The sequence below is a fragment of the Nestor notabilis genome, unplaced genomic scaffold, assembly GCF_000696875.1.
Source record: "Nestor notabilis isolate BGI_N333 unplaced genomic scaffold, ASM69687v1 scaffold3880, whole genome shotgun sequence".
NCBI classification, from domain to species: domain Eukaryota; kingdom Metazoa; phylum Chordata; class Aves; order Psittaciformes; family Psittacidae; genus Nestor; species Nestor notabilis.
The window spans coordinates 41264-59010 of NW_009909576.1; the positions used below are offsets into that span (position 1 = coordinate 41264).

The 17747-nt window shown below is 38.7% G+C and overlaps 1 protein-coding gene across 1 annotated transcript in view; it reads left to right on the forward strand.

The window, feature by feature from the left end:
• LOC104402477 (homeobox protein Meis2-like) overlaps positions 1-14058 on the forward strand; it is a gene marked incomplete at both ends in the record, with an annotated part of 54676 nt that extends 40618 nt beyond the window's left edge. The window contains 3 exons of the mRNA XM_010010398.1: positions 8483-8628; positions 12568-12667; positions 13970-14058. Of these exons, the coding sequence (XP_010008700.1) occupies positions 8483-8628; positions 12568-12667; positions 13970-14058 (335 nt within the window). The remainder of the gene's footprint in view (positions 1-8482; positions 8629-12567; positions 12668-13969) is intronic.
• Positions 14059-17747: the final 3689 nt, after the last annotated feature.

The window sequence follows — 17747 nt, forward strand, 5'->3', positions numbered from 1 at the left end:
GCAAAACTGCCACTGACATTAATGATAATTTTGCTTGAATAGAACAAAATGCTTGGTGGTGGTTGTGCCTGCATGAGGAGTGCGAGATTAGGACAAACGTGCAAAAAAGTACAACTTCAAATGTCTATACCTTTGACTTCTTGAGCTAGCATTTCCTCCAGCTACAAGGATCTTAATTATAACATTTGCTGGTTCAAAGATTAACATTTAGCATTCTGGGAAAGACTTTCTGGACTATAGTAACCTGATCAGTACGGTTTCCTTTTGGTCTCTGCCTCTTTCTGGTTCTTTGTATTGCAGAGGAGACGATAGTATCTGGCACATTCCTTGGATGACTTGAAGATAGCAGCCTTCTGTGTTTGGGGCTGAAAGATTGTGAACTCTGTGTTAGCAGAAATGCCACACAGGGGAGGTGAACAGAACATTAAAAAAGCTTTAGCTTTAGCTTTAGGTACTGCAGCGCAAGCAGAGTTGAATTTGAGAGCTGGGACTTAAGTGGACATTTGTCCCTGCTTTCTTCCTTAATAAAATCTGAGCGTTAACTGTGGATAAGGGCATTTGAGAGATCACTAAAAATGAATCATTGAGTGCCCAGAAGAGCTTTATTATGATATACTATGGAGAACTTTAGAATATAGCACGTACTTTTTACATGCTTATTGAATGCATGTATGAGTTACTATTACAGAAGTAAATTGGTTTGTCCTTTGCTGCAGAAGCAAAATAATTTACCAAATTAAAATGTCAAAATAAAACTCATCAAAAACTGGATCTGTGTGGTCCTTTCTGGCCCTGTGTTCCCATCTAATTTTCTTTTGCCCCTTGAAAGGCTATTGAGAAAAAAGCACAAGCTCCAACCAGCAATGATTGTTATGCCTCTGTGTGTGTGTAATCCATTCTGAAAAACCCTTACACAAATAGTAAATCTGGAAAAAATCTCAGTGAAGAAGTCCTAACTGGCTAAACTGAGTGTAAAAAAGACCCCAAAACCTAATTTTAAAAATCCCCAGACTGATATCAGATTCCAGGACTGAGTCCTTGTAGGTAAAGCCAAGAGAGGTCACTTAGTTCTGTTTGTTTGCCCAAGCAGCATTTAGATTGAAGGAATTATTCTGCTCCTGAAGTTCTGCATAGAAGTTGCCACTGCCCAGTTAACCAGTGTGAAAATACCATGGAAAATAAATTATTAAACTATACTGTTATTACTAACTTGCCAGCTCCAGAGAAACAAATGCAGCCACATTTACATATGTGTCCATCTGTCTGTTTTTACACTTTATGTCTTCAGCCAGTGGGTGAAATTGTTTTAATCCAAGCTGCAGTCTGATTTTTTTTTCTCTTTTTTCTTTTTTTTTTTTCCCCCTGCTGATATGTTTCTCTGTGTGTATGTTATTTGTAGATGGACAGGCATATTCTTGACAGTAGCTTGTTCTTAATTGTCCATTTAAGTAACCTAATCTATCTGGCCACCGTAGTTTTAACTGGAGTAAGCAGCAGAGTTCCCCATGGATAATTTTCGTTAGTTAGCAGATTGTTACCATCTCAATGTTGCTGAAATCCCTAATCTCAGGTCAACGTGAAGCTGCAGTGGTTACAATCCTGTTGCCTGATGCAGTGTGAATGGAAGTGCTTTCTGTCAGAAACATGTGGTCTCTTCAGTGGAGAGCCTGCGTAAATCCTGTGTAAATAGAGGGAGGCTAACAAAGGATGAGCCCCTGCAGCTCAGAGCATTTGGAGCCATTTGGAGGCTGAATTTGCTAAATGCTGCTTATACCGCCTGAAAAGTTGAAGAGAAAGGAGCATAAAATCCCTTCTTTTTTCTCTTTCTGCTCCTACCCTGGGGGGAGGGTGTTAAGGGCCAGGGAAGCCTGAGGTAAGCCTATGAAGATTGTTTTTTCAGTGCTCTTTTGAGTGTGAAAAAGGTGGCATGGGTCACTGTCCCCTCTTTAATGTCGGAAAACCCACACAGTTAGTAAATGTTGCATGTAAACTAAAGCATTTCATCCCTTCTCCTGCACTCCACGGCAGTGGGCCATGAACTAGTCACTTGAAAATCGCAGAAAAATTTCACTTCAACATGTCCAGACAGTTTAGCACAGCAGGAACGTAAGAGAGATCAGTAATTAGCAGGTTGCTTTACTGTTCCCCTTGTCTGCATTGGAACACTTTTTTCACCTGATGTGGAAAAATGCTGGACACAATGAACAAACCACGAACTTCCTGGCTGTATAAAAGAGCTTAAAATTTAAACTGCTGTTTATTAGTTCTCTCTTTAAAAAGCTAGGAAAATACATTGTTGGCTTTTGAATTTAATCTCTAAGAATTCTTGATTCACTTCACAAATAAACACGAGCTTTAAACACAGACAAATAAGGGCACAAGAATCCAGGCTTTTTTTCTTTTTTTTTCCTTTCCTTTTTTTGGTTTTTTTTTTTTTTTTTTTTTTCTGTACAGGAAAATAATAAAAGGGGAAATGTGAAACATTACAGTTCTGCAAATAATTTTAGAAGATGTGAATCACCAATTTTATAGCATGCGTAGTTGTAACAATAGCATAGCTGGAATGTCATTCCTACCTTTGAGTAAATAATAAAATATTTGTAAATGCCTTTTTGAAAATAAGATGAATCAGTGATTATAGAAGGCTACCTATCCAGAAATAGAAAAGAATCACTTTTTATTCTGTCAATTGTAAATACACTTTAGATACCAGATACCATGCAACTCTTTAAGCCTTTAGCTCATATTGCCAGATGGCAACAGGGACTTGCTCCTGACTGACAAACTATGCTGAAATGTGATTAGATCAAGTAGAATAGCTTTTTAGGTGAGATGTCTGATAGTGGCTTCAGTTCTCTTCTTTTTATTCTTATTTGAATTTACAGTAGTTATTAATGCCTCGATTGTGTGAAATTTGTACATCATCTTCACAGTATCAGCCCAGTGGAACTGCTGGATTATATTCTGGAAAGTAAAAGGTCTTCCAAAAGAAGAGCAGAGAGAGGGCCAGCTCTTTATCTCCTCTCTGCTGCTAGAAGAGCAAAGGAATATCATCATCTGTAGTACGAGAGGTGGTGGTGCTATATATCTGAAGTCTCCCTGAACCTTCCAGTGCACCAGTGTCCAACCTTACTTTCTCTCCAAGATGCTCATTGAAACATATGATATACCACCATGAGACATGTCTGGTCTTCCAGAGACACAAAAAGGGAGAGGCTGATTACAGCAGCTCACCTGTGGACACCCTACCCCAGGATGGGGCAAGTGATGACTGAGCTTGCAGGCTAACTAACCTAGGATGTCTGGACAGCTTCTGATGGCTCCTTTCCTCCTGCAGTCAAGTGATTCAGAAAAACCAGCACACAAACTGCTGATTATGGCACAGCTCTAAGATGGGATTCCCGCTTGAAATGTTTGTGGTTTTCAAAATCCCAGGTTTGCCATCCATAACCTGTCCTAACTCAATTTCCCCAGGCAGTAAGATGCAGTAGATAAGCATTGCTTCTGTGGTGTGAGGACACTTAAGTCAACTTCCATGAACAGGGATCATTAAAAGGAGGGAAAATACTCAAACCCATAGCTAGCACTTCATTCAAAGACTTGTGATCTTCTGAAGCTTGAAGGCTAAAGGCCTGATGATTTTAACAGGGTGGAATGGAGATAAGGAGTTCTCCTGAAGGGTCTTTGATTCTGGAGCTGACCTTCCCTCTCTATTAGTCTCCCCAGAGCACAGACTGTCTTATCTTCAAAATATATTCAAACACTTCTCTTTCCAGCTTTTTGGCAGTGGTAACTAACCAGATTTTTAAGATTTTTCTCTGCTGGTGATATAGATCATTTACAAAGCTGAACATCCTTATTAATAACGATTCACAATACTTATGTGACCAGATGGACACATTATATGTACAAACAAATAATTGCAAATTGTGACTATAAGCTGCATGCAGATTCTTTTCTTCATTTTGCATTTATATTCTACTATATATATTCTATTCTATATATCTATATTGATATTCTATGCATCAAAATACTGGACTGAAAGATTGTAGAGTAGTTTACTTAAGATCAGCATAGTGCACTGCAGCTTTCCTTTTCAGAATCCTTTAACTTGGTTTTGATATTGCTTGCACTACTTATAGAAAAAATGGTGAAGTGTCTTATCTCCCCCTCATTTCAGATACCCCTGCTCTTCTGTTTTTTCCTTTAGCATGATAAACCATAAAGCTGTAAGGAACCTCTGACAGTGAAGGAACTCAAATACTGAGTCCCAAAATGTAGTATTCCAGAAATCACTTTTCTTACTGCTCTGCTTGTTATGCTGGTAATAGGAACTATTTCTAGAGTTTGAATCTGGTCTTCTGTGCTTTGGCCTGACTGAGTTATCCTTTTCAGTTATCATTTGGTGTAGATTGGGAATTTTTTGTTCATCCTGTTCACAAATGGTGAAAAGACTAGATGAGCAGCTTATAAACAGCATTTGCTTCGTCTCTTGCTGGGTCTTACTCTGTGAGGAACACCGACAAGGACTAGGGTTGAGATAATACTGATAGCGTGGAGGATTGTCAAAGAGGAACTCATTGATGCAATAAGGTTGGTCAGGCCTTCTCTAAGACTGGACTCTATTTCCTGAAAAGTCCTCAGTTATATGCACATTGGTGTCAGCAAGCTAGACTGTCCAAGGTAATCAGTTTGTAGCAAGTTAAATTTGAAATTACGGTACAATGGAAACCCTGCTTTAACTAGTTATTTGATATTTTTAAGATAACAGGTAGTCTCCCTTGCTTTCAATGTAAAATAGTTTATCTTGTGGGAAGAAACCCTCAGAATGTGCTAAGTATCTGCACACAGAGCTCGTGTGGAAGTCTAACTTCCCACCATGTAAAGAAGACTTGCATCTTCAGCGTCCTCCACAAACCCTTCTTCTAGAAGAGAAGGTCTCTAAGGAATCCTGTGTGGGTCACTTTGCAAACTAACTTCATCTAAACTCTCTCCATTTCTTAAAGGGATTATTGAGACTGTTGCATAGCATTGATACTATCTGAAACAAGCTGGCTAATATGCTTACTTCTCTACTGGCTTGAATCCTTCATAGTCATTGACACCTCCACAAAGAGAGTACCACTCAAGAATTCTCCACTTTCTTAGAACAGTGATAGGGTTTTGCTATCACTTGTACTCTTTGCACAAGAATAAACGAGTGAACAATGTGCAAAGCAGGAGAAAGTCATGCTGCTTTTTTTTTTTTTTTTTGCCACTGTGTGAAATACAGTCAGTGGGCCAAAATCGAGACTTCATTTCCCCACTAGAAAATCAGGGTAATGTGCTTATATAATTGCAATTTCCATACAAATTAGGATTTGACTCTACTCTTCTTACAAATTACCATCCAAATCAGGATATGAACAGTTCACATGAGTAGAATCACTTGTCATGATGGTTTAAATGATTTAAATTTAGATTCCTTTAAACAGCAGTTAAAAATATAGTTAATCCATTCTGCCATAGTGTGACTTTCATGCCAGTTAATTTTATTTCACTTTTGATAATTTTGTTTTCTTCATTTAAGGTAAGTCATGTTTATTTGGATACAGCAGACTAGGATCAGGCTCTCCATATTGAACAAGCAAATCATACCATCTTGGAAAAGTCTGTTATGGGCTACTTCTCTGATTTCTTGCCACTAGAAGCAGTATTCATTAATGTGAGCAGCTGTAGTCCTAGTAGAGACATGACAATACAAATTAACAGAATTGTGTCTGTAGTTCACCAGAAGCAACAAATCTTGCTATATTTATCTTTTGAGGTCATTTGGAGGTATGATATTTGAACTTCATTTCCTGAGGTTATGTAATAGATTAGGGAAGCACTGACTCTTATCATTGGGTAAGGTGGGAAGGCAAGGGAGCTTCAGCTGAATTTTCCTCTCTTGAGCTGTTATTGGCTTTTTAAAACCAGGATATCAACAACCTCTCCAAAAGGTTTCAACACTGATTTAGCATGTAAGTGCCTCCTGCTGATGATGCTCACAAACAGGAAAGTATGTATATGCAGACAAACATTTGTTCATTCAGAGAGTGAACCAGTGCTTCTGTGGTGCCAAAGGATGGTGCAGAGCAGAAGTTTTGTAGGTCCACGCCTCATGTGCATACACACATAGTTTTTACATAAAGAGACAAAGATATCTTTATCTGCACGACAGATAGACAAACAGACTGACTGACTTCAAACTTGCACTTTCAGTAGGGATTTTTCCCCCTCCCATCTCTGGGTACTGCTTTTCAAAATTGCCTGAGGCTACAGTACAGCACCTCAGATCCCCAAGGCCCATTGCCTGGCTCCTAATAGCCACTCTCCATCTGTGTCACATGAACAGCTGATGAGATAGCTCCAGTGTCTGTATTTTGGAGAGCATATCCACCCAGGTTAAAATGCTGGGGTTGCCAAGGAGCAGTCAGAAGCCATTAGTGTTTGTGAGAATTTGCCTTGCAGCAGTTCCTTGGCATAGTGGAAAGTGTGTGTGTGTGTGTGTGCATGCGCGTGTGTGTGTGTGTGTGTGTGTGAGAGAGAGGGGTAGGGTGGAATATGGGGTAGGGGGGAGAAAGCAATGGATAGGAGCGCTTTCTAAATAACCAACATCTTGCAAAAGTGAACAGTTGGTTACAACATTTAAGGCTTCCATAATCTCTTTGGTTAGTTTGCTCCTTTCTCTATATTTAACAGAAACAAACAGAAAAAAAAAAAAAAAGGAAAGAAAAAGGAGCATGAGAAAGAGAGCAGTGACTTCAGGGTCTTGCTCTGGTGTTTGGGCAGATGGAAAGGAGCTGCTCTGCCTTGGGGCAGGGTGGTTGTAATGAAGTGGCCTGTCAGTCTGTAAATAGTGAGGGTCATCTCTTCCATGTGATGGAGGGTATCACATTGCAGTGAAAATGGAAATGTCAATAAAATTAATCTGCCAGCTCTTTGCTGTGGCTTTTTCTGTCTCTCTGGTCCAAAAGGGTTGGTTTTTCAAAGGGGAGGCAGTAGAAGAAGGGTGATACAGCACAGGAGGGAAGATGGAGCTGAAATGCAAGTTTTGAAGCAAATGGACTGTATGTAGCCGCAACATATTTCGTTTAGTAGCACTACAGAGCTAGACAAGGCTATAGGAATTAGCTCGTGAATCTATAGCATTCCTCAGGAAGCTATGGAGCGTCTAGCTCAGGCTACATTGAGCACAGAGTTTATTGTTTTAGGCTTTCTTGGACAAGGTTTTTACTTAGCATGGGATTTATGGCATTTACTGCTAATGAATGTCTATTCTTAAATTACAAAAACCACCGTCTCAGCACAATTCCCAGATGTCCTTCCAGGACCTCAGCTTCTTAAACACCAGCAGGGAGCATAAACTCTCCACTTCTCTGTTTTCCTCTTTCGTGTGGCTCCGGGCTAATGATGTGTAAGGAAAACACAGCAATCTATAAAGTCTCAGTGCTGTCCCAGTATTCTTCATTTATTTTGCATTTGATTATGCCACAAGTCGGATCTTGTTTCTTTCCTTTTTTTAAAGTTATTAGTTCAAATATTAATGTAGGGATATGGCATATATTGCTGCTCTTGATTGATGCCTTCCCAAAAACAGGAAGACGTGCTCGTATGAATTTTAAGAAAGTAGGGGTCCTGCAATGCCTTGCCAGAAGAGTTTTTCAGATACATAATTTAGATGCCCTCCAGGCAGGCTTTCAAGGCATTTTTGCTGGAGGGCAAGAAAAAATAACTATGACTGTTAAAAGTAAATGATTTTTGCTAATGCACAATTAATGCCAGGGAAAAGCACAGAAGAGAAAGATGTTGATGGAAAGTTCTGATTAAGTGAGAGTTCTACCTTGATGTGCATCTTTCTTTTTTTTTAATGATAATAATCACTGATGCAGAGATGTAGAAGTTTTCATGTCATGCAAGCGCTGTATGCAGGGTAATACTAGGTGTACGTGTTTGTGCGTGCGTATGTATGTGTATTGGGAGGTGATGGTTATGGGGAGGGGCTCATCTGACAGTGTGTTATGTGCACTGAACAGTGACATGGTTACTGCCACCTCTGCAGAGGGCCTTGAATATATAGACTACAGAACATTTAACTTGATTACTTATAGTACGTATTCAGAATGGTTGTAGGGATGCATTTACAGTGAATGGGTTTTCTTGTGTCACGTTTTCCCAAATTGAATCCCATAATTGACAAAGAGCTATTGCACTATGTCAAACACACAATTATAATTGAATTAATGATATACGCATGTGTGAAACACAAAATTAGTATTTGGAGAGACATGGTTTCTAATTTTTACATATTTGTATCAGCACTTGTATATAATGAGAAACTATGTGTCTGATCTAGCAAATCAAAATAAGACTGTAATAGTGTCTTGGTAATTAATAATATTTTTTGGCTTCTATATTTTGTTCATTAAATGTCTCCTTCCTGTTTTTCCCTTTGTTGTAGGAGATGGGTTAGACAACAGTGTAGCCTCACCTGGTACAGGGGATGATGATGACCCAGACAAGGACAAAAAGCGTCAGAAGAAAAGAGGCATTTTCCCCAAAGTAGCAACAAATATCATGAGAGCATGGCTTTTCCAGCATCTCACAGTAAGTGGTGCCCAAAATCAAAATAGATTTCTATTCATGTGCTTAATGAGGTTTATTCATCATTATTAGAAATCAATTGTCCCCATAATTTTTGGACCATTATTAGGGCTCAATTATTGCTGCTTAATTTTTTCTCTTCTAGATTTTTTTTTTTCTTGGCTCTTGGAATCATGACAAATCTGGAAGAAACCTTATAAATATATATGTGTATGTACACACATACATGCCTGTAGAGAGAGAGAGTACAAAGCCTTAGCATGGAAGAACACCTACGTATAAAGTAACCATCTATTGCTTTGAACTATTAAAAATTTTTTAAGGACAAAAAAGAGGATTTGTTGCTTTAGAATTTATAAAGCTCTGCCTTCTTGATTCTTTACTGCTGGTCTCTGCTTACAAAAGCTTCATATGTACCTGGTGGAAGAGAGAACCCCGGTCATTTTGTGCTGAAATACACTGTGAATGTTAGTCGAAGAAGCAACTTGCAAACTTGTCATTGTTACTTTTCATGAGAAATATGGAAGGCTTACATGTTCTTTAATTCTCTGGTTGCATAACAGAGAGAAAAAGCACCTTTTCAGCTTCTCTTTAAGTCCATTATGTAAAAAAAGCAGCCATATTCACATTTGGGGGAGAGAGATTAAATATGTGGAAAAGCAATGCTTTCTATGGGCTACCTTTATCCTCCCACTTGGAATTGGGATTATGTGTTGGTGTTCTGTTGACTATTACAGCTTCACTTAGGCATCAAAACATGGTTCCACCCAGTAGCACTCTTTGTAGTTTACTTCATGTGGGAAATAATGAAAATTGGTAAAATTATCAATTGATTTTCTTCTTCCTCTCACTGTAAAATTGTTTCTCACTTGCTAAGGCTTAAAATGCTAACTGTTATTAACTACCCCTTCTTCTACCAAAGTTTTATAAATTTCCACAGTAGCTGATGTTGGTTACAGTGTAATGATTTCAGGACAAGGTACCCGATTTATTTATGATAGGGACTATCGAACTGCTCTGCTAGCAGCACAGCTAAAGGGGGGAGCGATAGATCCACATTTCTAAACCATCATTTTGATGTAAGGACATTAGTAGCAAACTAAGGTGCATTGATCTGGCCTGTGGGGTCAGGATTAGCTGGAATAGCCAGTGTCTCTGCTGGAGTAGTGGTTATTCCTGCCTCCCAGCTATGGCCATTTCAAAGGTCAGGTGCCCTGTACCCACTTGGCTCAGAGGAATTAGACAGAACATGAGTCTCTGGGCTGATTACTTAACCAAAGACAAAATAATGAGTCCTAAGCAAATACTGACTAATTGAAAGGGCTGTAAATCCATTACATATTGGTCAGGGATAATCAGGACTATTTAATCACTTTTATCTATTCAGGAGCACTGAAGCTGCAACAGCAAAGCCCTGAACCTTGCCATGTGCTTATTATTCTCATCATTATCAAAATTACTTCACAGCTGTTCTTTGCTACATCACCTCAGCTGGAGATTTACTAACCTGTAAAATGTTTTTAATTTGGAAGTCGAGTGAGTGTGAGTGGAGGGTTTTTCATTTAGCTGTAGGGTATCTTTAGAGGAGTAGTACAGGCAGACAGCAAAAAGCAGGGCCACAAATAAACCAGTTTATTTTGCACATGTCTCTGTGTTAATTCCATTTCCTCTCATGAAATTTGTGATACCTTGTTTTTTTTCTCCCTGCCTTCCTTTCTTATGTGCTTACTGAAAGCATTCGACAGATACTTATTGAATAGCCAACTGCTTCTCACTTCTCTTGAGGAAAGTCCTCCTGGCTTTTTGCAATCTCTTTTCCATGATTCCACCCTCTCTCTCCTGATCCTCTTCATCCTGCATGAATTGAGGAAATTCGCCATCACTGGTGAGGATGGTCTCTCAAATTAAATGAACACAAAAAACCCCCAAACCTTTTACCATCCAAGCTTTAATGAGTTTACAGGTGTTGAAAGATTTACTGTGCTGTAATTCTCAGACCTGCAAACTGATAATGGAGACCCCTGACCAGTGCAATGTAAATTCAGAAGGATTCTTGCCATAAACACATGCAGGGAGGAAGAGAACTCCTTTCTTTTAAAGATCTTACACTTTTTCTCAAATTAGCTTGTCCATTCAAAGTGCAATACTGGCTGAGCCAGAACGGGGGAATCTGTGATGTACAATTTTATTGTTCCAAGTAAATATCTTTACAATGACAGTCCATGATTCAATGTACATTCCTTCATTACTACTCTAACCTTATTTCAAATTGGTTTGTTCCTCCTTTGTGCTGTATGACCTGTTCTTGTATTACAATAATCCCCTGATGTACCCTTTTTTCTTTCTCTTTTTTTCTCTCTTTTTTTTTTAAAGAAACTAATTGAATTATCTCATTATTTTAATTTGTTAAGCAAATGTATTTTACATCTCAGGATGTGTTCTTAAAGAAGGAGCTGCTTAGGCTTTGCCCCCTGAATGGGCCATTGGTACATTTTGACATTCATGCATTCATTAAGGAGAGGAACATAAAAGAGCTCTGGTTGTATTTTTTTTCAAACACCCAACCAGCATGGAGCAACTTTTCCATAAGCCACAGGGGTCTCTCTACATATGTTCTCAACTGCAAGCCATTGTCACCTTTTCTGAATACCTCAAAAGGACAAATAAAATACTAAAGGCCAACTGTAGCAATTGTTAGCTGTTAGTTTCAATATGACAAAAATCATTAACCTCTGGTTTCCCTGGAAGGAGAGGCAGTGGCAGTCCATCCTTATGGCGTGGATTAAATTTGAAATTCCTTTAGACTGCCAAATTCAAAGAGAGTAACTTAGTTCCGACTAATTGTATTTACTTATGATTTTAAAGAAAATGTTACTTTTTTACTTTTATTCAATCAGTTTGCAAACTCCTAAGGTAGCCAATGTTAAAAATTGAATTGCCTAAGTGGCTTTTTTTGGAGAGACAGGCACTTGAATACTGATGTAAAATGAATGTATCTGACAGGCTGTGTCTTTCAAAATAATTTCTAACCCCTATCACAGCTTCCATTTTGCAGTAACTTTAATTATATTTGAAATAGGATACACATGCATGTTTTTATTGTAGGAAATTAAATGCAAGGAGTAGGAGCTTCTGTCATGTTCTCATTCGCTTACTGAGCTCTGTCTTACATTTGGAATTACAACGGTACCGGAAGATGAAAGATCTGAGGATGAATTGGTTGGAAATGTACATGCTTTTTCTGGACAATATCCAGTGTTTAAGAAAGTAGAGGAAATCCTAGTCTGGTAGTGTAAGCTTTTCAATAGTACATAAAGATTATGACATCAGAAAGGTAAACCTGACATTAAGGCTGTTTTTATTTGAGTTCAAAGGTGGTTAAAATAAAGAAACAGCAAGAAATCTGACCCAAGCCGAGAGTTTATTCATAGCTTTGGAATACTTCTTTTCCTCTATGCCAAGGAGTCCTTAGTACACTCAATTAGCCTCTCAGACATCTCTGCTTTCCTCCCTCAAGTGCTCCCCTATTTGCCCTGCAAAGAACATGTTTGATCACGAAGTGAAAACAGGAAGTGCTCAAATGTATAGACACCTCAAGTTTACAGCAATGTTGAGATTAGGATTTCTTACCAGAAACTATACAGAGCCGGCCCCCCTCCTCCCATGCCCTTTTGAGGGGTGGAGGACCTTTAAAATGGATGTACATAATCAGAAGAGAACAAAGTTATAAAGGAAGCAATCATACCATTCTTCGGATTTGTACCTCTGGTAGTTCATCGCTTTCTGCAGCACAGTGTTTCAAGGATTGCACTTTTGCTACAGTCAATGTTTTTCCCCCTTCTTTTACAGAGCTAGTAGAACACAGACATGTTTATTCTTTGACACTTACCTGGAGTCATGCACTTTGTTGAAATTCTGTTTTGGTTGTTTCTTTTGTTACAGTATGTAGGAAGATCTGTATCTTCACTAAAGGTACCAGATACACCAAAGGTCTGCAAACTAAACGTTTTTTATGACAGTGCCAGATTCCCAGCTGATGATGGTTGGGGTGTCTCCCCGAAATTGGAGTTGAGTTGGGTTTTTTGTTTTATTTGCTAGCTGAAGTTCTGTCTCCTAACATTTGTTTGAAGAGTGTCATCTTCACCTGGTCTCTACAATCTTCTGGCTGAAATCTTGCTTTTTACATAGTCTCTTGTAGAGTAGATTTTGGCTTGATGTGCTTTGGTGTCAGGCTAGAGTAAGTTCTGCTGGAAAGTGTTAAAATGAATCAGCCACAGCTTCTGTACTTACCTGAATTAATTTTCTTAACTTGCCATATTCAGGTGGCCAGATTGAATGATATGAATAGTCTTACTGAAACAGATTCTATTTTTTTTTTTCCTTCTGTATTTGTGTGGGTGTATCTGAGAATATAATGATTCTCTTATATTTTGATGAATGGCTTAGTAAGCCTTTAATACAGTGCTGCTATTTTATTTTTTCGTTAGATTTGATTCTAGAGATGAATGTCATCAACCAAAGCCAATCTTGGAGCAAGCTTTCAAAACAGTTGAAACCACCCCATCTTCATAAATATCTCCTCCCATATCATGCTTTTAAGAATAATACCTACAGGAGGGTTAGGAATGTAGCTTGGTATTGCACTCCACACTGAATGGTTTACTTTCCTACCAAACAGTAGACTAGCTTTCCTTAGAGTTGGGCTCTAGCAAAAGCTTTCTTCACACTGCTGTTTTTTCTGTACTTCAAAAAAGCAAAACAAAACAAAAAACCAACCCCAAAAGTACAACAGACCTTTGTCCAGTTAAAATGGTGATAAGGCAGCTGGGAGACTAAGAAAATACAGGAATGTGAAGACAATTTTAGCACATGTGTTGGACTGCATTGTAACGTGCTATACACTCCCAGGGTACAATGAGGAGATGGATGATGTCCTTGATTTTTCTGTAAAACACCCTGCATGTGAGTTCACATGGCTGACATCAGTGCACCACGGAGTCAGAGAGTTGGAGGACCCTAAGGTACACTTTTATTCCAGGTCTCCTTTTTAGGTAGGGCTGACCGCATCCTAAATTTGCAGCCAGGTAACAAGTTGCCTGCTGCTGTAGGACAGACCTTTCAGACTGTACAAACACCATCCAACTGGAAGCATGCCCTGAAAAATAATATTGTGCTCATTTTTCAACTGGGTAAACTTTGTGAGGAGAGGTTAAATGATTTCACCCTATTGCTAAAGAAAAATCAGTATCCAAAAGTTAAACTTCCCTGACCTGTGGTCCTGTGGTCCTCAAGGTGATGGAGCTGTGTGTCTTTGTACCCTGAAGTTGCTCTTGTCACTCACCAGAATTGCTAGTGGCTGCATTTGTTGTAGCTGGTGGTAGCGTAGCCCTGCCGAATGTCACAGACATCGCCCTCGTGTCCCGCTTGCCTGTGGTATGGCATCACCAGCCTGGACAGAATAAAACTGGAAATCTTTCTCAAAATGTCACTTCTGATCCCAGGCTGAAATGTTTCATCCTCCAAGTGCTCTTAGTCCTTGGCCATGAAATCAGCCCCAGAGATTTAGTAACAGATCAAACGTTCATATACCTTTTAAACACCACAGTCTTAAAAGAAAAGAGCTGAAATGAGGTGGGGGTGGGGCTTTGTTTGTTTTAAAAATGGAATCTGAGATTAGATCTGACATTTCTACATCCACCCCCTACAGAAGAGGGAACCTGGGGTCATGGGGTGTGTGGGCCTCAAAAGCTAGCTTTGTCTGGGAGTGGTTAATCTAATCATTGTTACATAGGCATCTGTTATTTCTTCTGAAAAATTGATGCTTTTGTGACACAATGATCCATCTATTTAGTACAACAGTCTGAGTAATTAAATTAAAAAAAGAATATTTTTGCAGGCGCATGTATTATAAAACTGCCATACCTCCTCATACCAGCAAAAAGGCTGAAGAGAAGGAGAGGGAAAGGGGAAGAGGAGTGCTTTAAGCCCTGCATTGTTTTCTGCTGGCTGGAGGAAAACATCTGTGAATTGTTTGAACTGAACCTTAGCAGGGACTGTCTGAATCTGTGTCATCTCTGTTTAATTTCAGGAAATGATGTCACAGTGCATTAAATAACAATGCTGCATGATTTATTTTTACTTGTACATGCTGTCCTAAGCATTTTGGTTACATGAAAGTGTTTCCAATTAACTGAAAGCTTTTAGTTTTAAAAAATATATTCAGTAATGCTTTTTTGGGGGGGAGGGGGACATAGGTAAGGAGAAACTGGGTATTTTAGGGGGTCACCAAGGTTCAGAGCTGTTGGAGGGCTCTGGGCCCATTTGTCATGTGCTTATTTGTAGTTGGGACTGGATGTCAGCACTCTCGTCACCCATGGCAACCTCTAGGACCGTGGGTTTGTTACAAAGCCTGTCTAGGGGAGAAAAAACCCCTAAATATTCTGAACCAATCCGTCAAAAGACCTATTAGATAGTTATAGCCACGACTGCATACTGTAGCTTCTGCCTCGATCAAACTTTCTGCACTCCCCCTTCTTCTGCAGAAGAATAGAGGACATAAGTCAATTCTGTCTGCCATCTGTCGCCTCTCTCCCTGCTCCTCAAATTAAAGAGACAGTCCGAAATTTAAATAATCAGCTAAAATCACAGGAGGCCTGCCTGGAAATTATTACATGTGCATTCAGGGTTGGGGGGTTTTATGATTTCTCATTTTATTTTGAAGGGGGGATCTTTATTGTACTTCTTTGGGATCAAAATATGTTGTGTGTTTCAGCTTCAAAAATAGCATTCTGAGAAATATTGGATTTACAGTGTCACCAAGTTGTTATCTAATAAGATTCCAAGTTATATATAGGGTGAAATTCACACACATGCATACACACACACACACCAAACAATCCCCAAATTATGAATCCTGCAAAAGATGAACAAATGAGACACAATACCCTTCCCCTCTGGTTCTCCCTTTCCCTTCTTCCCCTTTCCCTCCTCAAATCCCTGGCAGGCTGATGGGCTGCAGCACAGTCCTTTCATAGTGCTACCAGGATGATTTAGGCTGGTGAGCCTGCCTAATGTCCTTTTCCAGGCCTGCTATACCAGTTTTTCATACTACTCTGTCTGATATTAACTAGTTATGCTTTACCTTCACCTCTCCTTTATTTATTTTTTTTTTCACTACCCTGCCTGGTTTTGCCTCCTCCTCATCAACAGGCAACACAGCATGTCAGGACTACAGTGAGGTGAATTTCATTCATATGGCATATGAGGTCAGCCACTGCCAAGCCATCAGATAACATGGCTAGATGTTACATCCCAATTTAATACTTTACCTGCCATATTCAAACAGGGAATTACTGAGAACAGAGTGTAACGAGAAACATGTGCACGATTTTAGTTGAGGCTTGATTAAAAAGCCTCAGCTGAGCAAGCTGAATGTGGTCTAGCAAAAGATATCATCAGCCACTGGTGTTTTCTGGTTGTTATTGTCAGAATACAAAGCTTTGCAGAGTCAATATAGGAAATAAGCGAAAAGAAAAGAAGAAAGAATACCAAAGTCCAAGTAATGAATTCCTTAAAGTAACTGAAACAAGGAAGTAGTATTGACAATAATTCATTTATATAAAGTTGTGACTTCGAGGCTCATGAGGTAAAAGGGAATTTAGCTAAAGCATATGCAATTATAAATAATAGTTAAACACTCTGAAAAATTGCACTAATAAATGTTGTGCATAGCAGTCTTTGAAAATCAAGATCACAGTCAACTAGAGGTTAGAATTCTTTTGAGCATCTTCAAGTTCCACTATTTAAAACAGAAAAATTGTAGCTCCAATGTTTCTATATAGTGTATGCACATGAGTATATGTATATATAAAATATATTTTTAGGGAAAAAGCAATTCCTGTTGTTTGTGCAAAGTGATACTGCCTCTCGGTTTTGCCTCAGGACATGTTTATTTAAGACCTTCCTTTCAAGACCCATGAGCAGAGTAACTGGTTTCAAAGAAGTTTTTTGTAAAATTAGAGTTACACTGAAAAAACCCTGTGTTTCTGCCAACAGTTCCACAACTGCTAAGAAACTGAGATGTCAATTCTTATTGTTGCCTAATGAAGAGTAGTTTATGGCAGACAGTATTATTTGTGGTGTTGTGGAGTTTGCCTTGAGTTACGATACTTAGAATACTGTGCATTATATATTTTAAAGTTGATTGGCAGCAGTCATTTCTAGTATCCAAAGCAATCATTGGCATCTTTAAAGATTTATTATTGTCTTTAAGCATAATGGCAATACAGTTTTCATGCTTTTAGATTTGCTATTTTTATTTTTAACTGCTAGCCCCAAATCTACCAGCACTAATTTCAGTTGTTTTGTCTAATACTGGATGATAGGTTGTCAACTCACTGTATAATGCCATAAAGATTTTTTTTAAATCTTGGTTTTACCTTTTTATGATGGCAGTTCAAAACACGTATTTTATCTGTAAAGTTGACTACTTATGTCCATAAAACGTTTAACAACTCATGACATACTCTTACAATCTCAGCACAATGAATCAGAGCGGCCAAGTAAATAGCAGCAAATAGTTTAGTGTTTAAAAAAATATCTGCATATATTAGTTTGTTTAATGATATAGAAATTTGGCTATCATCTGGATCAAGCTTTTATTTGCTCTGAGGTACATTTCAAAGTGGCAGCTTGATATTCTAATGTGGATATACTGTGCAAATGCTATCTGACTAAATTGCATAGCAATGTTAAAGCTCCTGTTCACTTTCTTAATGTATACTAAGTATACGAAAGGAGCAGATTTTTGTAAGATCGTGGCCTAGTCTAGGCTACTTTGAAGCTTGTTATGTCAATTCAAAAAACCCCAAAGACAACGTTAGCTGCATTTTCAGTTGACGTTCTGTGAACATATGTAGATCTTTATAAAAGTGCTTCTCTTTCCTCCCAGGTAAGATAAAAAATGCAGGTTTAATTCCTCTGTGTTCAAATATTTGCAGATAATTCACAGATTAGTGCCTAACAGCATGCACCACTCTCAGTCCTACTTCCATTAATTCCAGTGGAACTGTGATCCCTTTGAAAAGGCCAGGCAAGATGAAGCAGTGAAATCATAATGGGAG